The sequence below is a fragment of the Somniosus microcephalus genome, unplaced genomic scaffold, assembly GCF_052327205.1.
Source record: "Somniosus microcephalus isolate GS21.2 unplaced genomic scaffold, FLI_Smic_1.0 unresolved_chr4, whole genome shotgun sequence".
NCBI lineage: Eukaryota > Metazoa > Chordata > Chondrichthyes > Squaliformes > Somniosidae > Somniosus > Somniosus microcephalus.
The window spans coordinates 45,091,014-45,098,711 of NW_028225182.1; the positions used below are offsets into that span (position 1 = coordinate 45,091,014).

The window sequence follows — 7,698 nt, forward strand, 5'->3', positions numbered from 1 at the left end:
GCCTCGGTTTAACGTCTTATCTGAAAGCATCTCGTGGGGGAACCTGGAACTAGGGGGAGTAATTTCAGAATAAAGTGGCACCCTTTTAAATCGGAAATGAGGAGGAATTTCTTCTCTCAGAGGCTCGTGAATCTTTGGAATTCTCTGCCCCAGGGAGCTGTGGAGGCGGAGTCAGATAATTGAGCTCCAGGTGAGTCAAGGGTTATGGGGAGCGGGCAGGGAAGTGGAGTTGAGGCCAAGATCAGATCAGCCACGAAACATCCTCTCTGCATCTACCCTGTCAAGCCCCTTCAGAATCTTAATACAGGAAACTCTTTGGTATCCGGCACCGACGGGACCGGCGTGTTGCCGGTTGATCAAAAATTCCGGATGACGGAGAGGGTTATCTACCGAGGCTATTTTTAACAAAAGAAAAATAAAAAAATCAAGAAATGTGCAGTATACAGTAATTGGGTACTCACCTACAGAATGTTGAGTTAAATGGATGGTGGAAGATGTTTGATTAAGTACAGTACTGCCAGTTGAGGGTAATGCAATGCAATGACTACCAGCAGCGTGGGAGACACACAGTACCCCTGTAAAATGGCAGATCAGAAGACACTACCGGCAGCGTGGGAGACACACAGCACCCCTGTAAAATGGCAGATCAGAAGAGACTACCAGCAGCGTGGGAGACACACAGTACCCCTGTAAAATGGCAGATCAGAAGAGACTACCGGCAGCGTGGGAGACACACAGTACCCCTGTAAAATGGCAGATCAGAAGAGACTACCGGCAGCGTGGGAGACACACAGTACCCCTGTAAAATGGCAGATCAGAAGAGACTACCAGCAGCGTGGGAGACACACAGTACCCCTGTAAAATGGCGGATCAGAAGAGACTACCGGCAGCGTGGGAGACACACAGTACCCCTGTAAAATGGCGGATTAGAAGAGACTACCGGCAGCGCGGGAGAGTCAGACTCCTGTTACAGGGGTATTGAGGTGTTCTGACTCCCGACAGCGCCAAGAAGTGGCAGTTTGGAGAACTACCCCCACTGACTAACTCGGTCACCGCAGGAGACTCGGACTCGGCAACATTGCCGGTTATTGAGGTGTTGTTTTCGGAGTGAGAATTTTGCCGGTTAATAGAGAATTCCGGATATTTAGGTGCCATTTAAACGAGAGTTTCCTGTATATGGAATGTCATAAGTGGGATTCGAACCCACGTCTCCAGAGGAGACTGCGACCTGAATGCAGCGGCCATCCTGACATAACAACAGAAAATGCTGGAAATACTCAGCAGGCCAGGCAGCATCCGTGGAGAGAAAAACAGAGTTAACGGTTCAGGTCTGGGACCCTTCATCAGAACTGGAAAAAGCTGGAGATGTAACAGATATTGAGCAGGTGCAGAGACAGGGGTGGTTAGGAGGGGAGGAAGGAATTGAAAGAACATCCTGTACTTTTGTAAGAGGCAGGAAGGATAATGGCCCAGTAATTCCGTTCCAAACGCGTGAGTACGGTCGGGGTACTCACGCGTCTGGCCGGAGGAAATGCCGGTTTTCAGCATGCACAGCGCATGCGGGGAAAACCAGCATTTCCTGTCCTCTGAACGAAGGGGTTCAGAGGCACAGCGCATGCGACTGCACAGGCAGCGCGTGCGCAGTGAACTTCGTCGATTTCATTCATGGATTCAGTGAGGGTAAGTCCTTACAACTTACACATGAAAAAAGCATGTGTAAAGTTGCTCCAGAGGCTGCGGAGGAAGATATATTTTATCGTGGAGCTTCTGAAAGGCAATATTTTTGTTTGGGAAAGGGAGGAAAGTTATTTTAAGAAATGATGAGGTAAGTTTTAAAGTTTAATTTTTTTTTTTTAAACGGGTTTTCAGTACTGTAGGTAGAAGGAGCAATTGTGGCTGTGTGAATTGAATTTGCTGTGTTTATTAAATGTGAAAATGACTCCAACATTTTTAAGAAAGAAACTTTTCATCAGTAATATATTCTTTTAAGTAATTATGTATGTCTGTATATATTCCTTTGCGTATATGTATGTATGTATGAATGTATGTATTTAATTATGACTTTCAGAGAAAGTAACTTATTGGAAAATCATAATTAAATACATACATTCATACACATAAGTAAAGGAATATATACATATACGTAAAGGAATATATACGGACATACATACATAATTACTTAAAAGAACATATTACTGATGAAAAGTTTCTTTCTTAAAAATGTTGGAAATGTTACATTACTCATTTTAGAACAGTCATTTTCACATTTAATAAACACAGCAAATTCAATTCACATAGCCACAATTGCTCCTTCTACCTACAGTACTGAAAACCCATTTAAAAAAAACAAAAATAAACTTTAAAACTTACCTCAGCATTTCTTAAAATAACTTTCCTCCCTTTCCCAAACAAAAATATTGCCTTTCAGAAGCTCCACGATAAAATATATCTTCCTCCACAGCCTCTGGAGCAACTGTGCTCATGTTTTTTTCATGATTAAATTGTAAGGACTTAACCTCACTGAAAGCATGAATGAAACCGGCGAATTTTACTGCGCACGCGCTGCCTGTGCAGTCGCACGCGTTCTGCCTCTGAACCCCTTCGTTCAGAGGACAGGAAATGCCGGTTTTCCCTGCATGCGCTGTGCATGCTGAAAACCAGCATTTCCTCCGGCCAGACGCGTGAGTACCCCGACCGTACTCACGCGTTTGGAACGGAATTACTGGGCCAACATTTTACATGTCAATAAAATGAAAAATTTAACAATTGCACGATTTGCCCCCTCGCATCTGCAACTGAGGGTCCAAGGAGATGCATTGCGCAAGAGGTCATCGTCGTACGTATCCTCACACTGTTCCCTTTCGGGAACTGTATGAAGTGGTGGAAGGATTTCTGGCCACGTTAACGCTCCTTCCGTGACCATAACCATCTTCATACCAGCCATTAGGGTGGTTAGTCCTATGGCGTGAGGGTTTTACGGGCTCCCACAACCCATCTGAGGGGGGGCGGCCACCCACACCCACGGACGCAAGTATCCCACTGGATGTCCACCCAGAATTTATAGTTGGAGCTCCGACTCCACTTGCCGGGACTGTCTGAGAGTGGGGTTCGAAACCCTACTCCTTCTGGCCCAGCGGCGGGGATGCTTACCGCTACGCAAAAGGCCCACTCCGCGCAAAAGGTGACACCCATACGTTTCCTGCATCTTTTCCCTCCCCGTGACTGGAGCCCTATGCTGCCACTTGAAAGACCAAGCTATCATCTGTCCTTTATGCGGTGCCTTTGACTTCTCATTACCAATGATGAGCAGGCGCTGCGCCTCCACCTCGTTGAGGAGATTGCTGAGGTCATCATCAGTTCAATTGTGAGTTCTTTTAATGCCGTGAATTGTGCTCATTCCAGCCATTTCACGTTGCTAATCGGAGTGGGCCTTTGGCGTAGCGATAGGATCCCCGCCGCTGGGCCAGACGGGGTAGGGTTTCGAACCCCGCTCCAGACAGTCCCGGCAAGTGGAGTTGGAGCTCTGGCTCTAAATTCTGGGTTGACATCCAGTGGGATATTTGCGTCCGTGGGTGTGGGTGGCACCCCCTCCTCGTATAGCTTGTGAGAGCCCGTAAAACCCTCCCGCCATAGGACTAACCACCCTAATGGCTGGTTCAAAGATGGTTACGGTCATGGAATGAGCGTTAATCACGGCCATAAATCCTTCCACCACTTCATACAGTTCCCCAAAGGGAACAGTGTGAAGACACGTATGACGACGACGTTGCTAAATAAATAAATGGAATGAAAAAAATTCTTTCAGGGCTTTTACAAGTCTTTAAATTGCTTTAATTCTGTTTAAAACTACTTCAGATTCTTCAAAATAATGTAAACGTTTTTAAAAGTTTATAAAAGTTACCAAAAGCTTCATAAAAATACCAAAAACCTATTTGAAATGCTGCTCTGCATGTAAAAATGCTTTTCAGCTTGTGAGAAACATTGGGGGCGTGTCCTATTAAACTGAGACCTCAAGGGGCGTGTCTCAGTTGCACAGCGCGCTCCAGGCTTCGCGCTGGCTGCACTCCTGGACGGCGTGACGTCAGACGCTGCCCGGGATTCTTCTGTTTTAAAAAGGAATTCCAGGCGTCCCTGGAGGTGAACGGCAGGCGCGTCGGGTAAGTGCAGATCGGGGGCTTGCACGCGCAGCAAGCCCCCGATCCGAATTTCTGGCCCAATATGTTGCAAATGGGAGTGGCAAAAATCATACTGCATGAAAAATGGGGGCAGGGATAATTACCTGAAATTGTTGAACTCCATGTTGAGTCCGGCAGGTGTAAAGTGCCTAATCGAAAGATGAGGTGCTGTTCCTCGAGCTTACGTTGAGCTTCATTGGAACAATGTAATAGGCCGAGGACGGAGAGGTCAGAGCGGGAGTGAAGCGGTGAATTAAAGTGACAGGCGACCGGAAGCTCAGGGTCACCCGTACGGGCTGAATGGAGGTGTTCCCAAAAGCGGTCGCCCAATCTGCGTTTGGTCTCCCCAATGTAGAGGAGACCGCATCGTGAGCAGCGAATACAATATATTAAATTGCAAGAAGTACAAGTAAATTGCAAGAAGTACAAGTAAATCGCTGTTTCACCTGGAAGGGGTGTTTGGGGCCCTGGACAGTGGGAAGGGAGGAGGTAAAAGGGCATGTGTTGCATCTCCTGCGCTTGCACGGGAAGGTGTCGGGCGAAGAGGAAGGGGTGCTGGGGGTGGTAGAGGAGCGGACCATCCTGACAGTTGGGCTGGGAAAAGTCTGAGGGAGAGAAGGATTAATAACGTTGTCCAATAGAAGCAGAGGGTTTAGCCGCAACAAAATGGGAACGAAGGTCGTTGAGGAAGCAAGCGATAAAACAATGTCGTAGAAAAGGAGCGTGGGATGCCTTTAAGTTAAATTCGAAAAACTTGGAAAAATGAATGTTAGCTTTGAGTGGTGAGCTTTCAGCATTCTTGGTCCAGTTTCGAATCTTCTTCTTTCCTCAGCTCGCGCCCTTGGTTCTCTTGTGAAGCTGGAAGAGTTACATCTGTGTCGCAGCGCAGGATCCATCATTGTGGCTCCTCTACTAATGCAACAGTTACAGAACATGCGGCACCTGAAGGTCCTCGCTATCAACAAGGTTTTGGATGATAAGAGTTTGGTAAAGCTCGGTGAGTCATTCTTTCAAATGCAGAAATGGACCAAACTATATGGAGAACTAGAGGTACAAGGGACTGCTGGCATTTATATAGCGCCTCTAACGTACCCGAGGCACTTCACAGGAACGTTTAGCAAAAAAAATTTGACACCAAGCCACAAAAGGTGATATTAGGACAGGTGATTGGTCAAAGAGGTAGGCTTAAAAGGAGAAACATAGAAACATTGAAGATAGGAGCAGGTGTAGGCCATTCGGCCCCTCGAGCCTGCTCCACCATTCAATGAGATCATGGCTGATCATCCAAAGTCAGTACCCTGTTCCTGCCTTCTCTCCATATCCCTTGATCCCTGTAGACTTAAGAAATATATCTAACTCCTTCTTGAATATCTATATATATAAGTCTGTCCTTCTGTCTGTCCTTCTGTCTGTCCTTCTGTCTGTCCTTCTGTCTGTCCGTCCTTCTGTCCGTCCTTCTGTCCGTCCTTCTGTCCGTCCTTCTGTCCGTCCTTCTGTCCGTCCTTCTGTCCGTCCTTCTGTCCGTCCTTCTGTCCGTCCTTCTGTCCGTCCTTCTGTCTCTCTGCAGGTGTGCGTCTGGGCGGCTATGCGCTCGAAAGTTACAGGGCGTACCTACGCGTGCGTTACGTCGAAAGAAAGCTTACCTTTCCAAAACGGTTTTAAGCGTATTTACGTTTCGGCTGGGCTAAAATCGCGCCCGCGGTATCCGAAAAACCTTAACGTTCAGCTCATTAGCATCTCATTATCCGCTCATTAGTGACAGAGTGACCTCGAGCTCGACCAATCGTACGCCGGGTTGCTGGCGTGTGCCGCTGGGCCAATCGGTGCGTGTGTGGGCGGGCCTTATCGTTCTGAACCGAGGTGAGTCGCCGCCATCTTGATTCCAAACTTTTTCTTTCTTTTTCCTGCTTTCTGCGTCTTTAAAAAAAAACCTTGCTTTTAAAACACATATTGTTTTTAAAAAAAAATGATTTTGAAAGTCATTAACTTATATCTAAATTTCATTAATTTTCCTACCTTTACCCGTTTTTCCAGGTAGGCCTCGAAGCCTCGGCCTCTCCTCCGCACCCACGCCCGAGCTAGGCACCTCCCGGCCCCACTCGAAGGCTGGAGGGGCGGGCCTCAGCCCAACGCCGCCACCTTACTAAAGGGTGCGCGCACGCGCGCAGCAGGAGCAGCTGAGACGCAGCGTCTCTCTCTCTGGCTCGGCCGGGGGGTGGGGCTTGGTGAGCGTCAAGGGTTACCCTGGCAACCGGGCCCGCCGGCCGTCTCGCACAGCCGCAATCGGCGGACTTCAAGCCGGCTCGGCCGGGGCTCGGAGAGCGGGGCGGGCGGGGCTCTCGGGAGTGGAGTGCGGGGCGGGGCAACGCGGCCGGTGCTCGGGAGGACGGGGGCTCGGAAGGGGGGGAAGGGTTACCCAGGCAACCGGGCATGGCCGTCTCTCAGCCTCAAGCCGGCTCACGCCTGTTCTCGGGGCTTGGCTCCATTTGCGGCCGCGGGCCACTCGCCCTCTCTCCTTCCCTCTGTCTCTCTCACCCCCCTCCTCTCCCCCCTCCTCCTCTCCCCTCCCTCCCCTCCTCCCTCCCCCCCTCCCTCCTCCCCGCCCCCACCCTCCCTCCCTCCCCTGGCCTGCCCTCCCCCTCCCCTCCCTCCCCCGACTTGCCCTCCCCCTCCCCTCCCTCCCCTCCCGCCCACCCACCCTCCCCGCCCTCCCCCCTCCACACCCCCGGCCGCCCCTCCCTCCCCCACCGCCCTACCCCCTCCGCCCTCCCCGCCCTCCCCCCCACCCTCTCCCTCCCCGCCCTCTCCCTCTCCCTCCCCGCCCTCTCCCTCTCCCTCCCCGCCCTCTCCCTCTCCCTCCCCGCCCTCTCCCTCTCCCTCCCCGCCCTCTCCCTCTCCCTCCCCGCCCTCTCCCTCTCCCTCCCCGCCCTCTCCCTCTCCCTCCCCGCCCTCTCCCTCTCCCTCCCCGCCCTCTCCCTCTCCCTCCCCGCCCTCTCCCTCTCCCTCCCCGCCCTCTCCCTCTCCCTCCCCTCCCTCTCCCTCCCCGCCCTCTCCCTCTCCCTCCCCGCCCTCTCCCTCTCCCTCCCCGCCCTCTCCCTCTCCCTCCCCGCCCTCCCCCTCTCCCTCCCCGCCCTCGCCCTCTCCCTCCCCGCCCTCGCCCTCTCCCTCCCCGCCCTCGCCCTCTCCCTCCCCGCCCTCGCCCTCTCCCTCCCCGCCCTCGCCCTCTCCCTCCCCGCCCTCGCCCTCTCCCTCCCCGCCCTCTCCCTCCCCGCCCTCTCCCTCCCCGCCCTCTCCCTCCCCGCCCTCTCTTCCCCCCCCAGTCGCTCTCTCTCTTCCCCCCAGTCGCTCTCTCTCTCTCTTCCAACAACAACATGCCCTCGAAAAAGCCTCGGCACTGTCGGGCACTTCAGCTAGTCTATATATATAAATCGGTACATCTGTCCTTCTGCCCTTCTGCCCTTCTGTCCTTCTGTCTGTCATCGCGTAGTGCGTTCTTGGAAGGGTATGCGCTCGCGTAAGGTAC

General features: G+C 51.8%; 1 protein-coding gene across 2 annotated transcripts in view; it reads left to right on the forward strand.

Annotated features, from left to right (window-relative positions):
* Positions 1 to 7,698, forward strand: part of LOC147090671 (baculoviral IAP repeat-containing protein 1-like) — a 126,691-nt gene that overhangs the window by 62,568 nt on the left and 56,425 nt on the right. For both annotated transcript variants that reach the window (XM_085977438.1, XM_085977439.1), the window contains one exon: positions 5,008 to 5,172. In XM_085977438.1, coding sequence (XP_085833564.1) covers positions 5,008 to 5,172 — 165 coding nt within the window. The remainder of the gene's footprint in view (positions 1 to 5,007; positions 5,173 to 7,698) is intronic.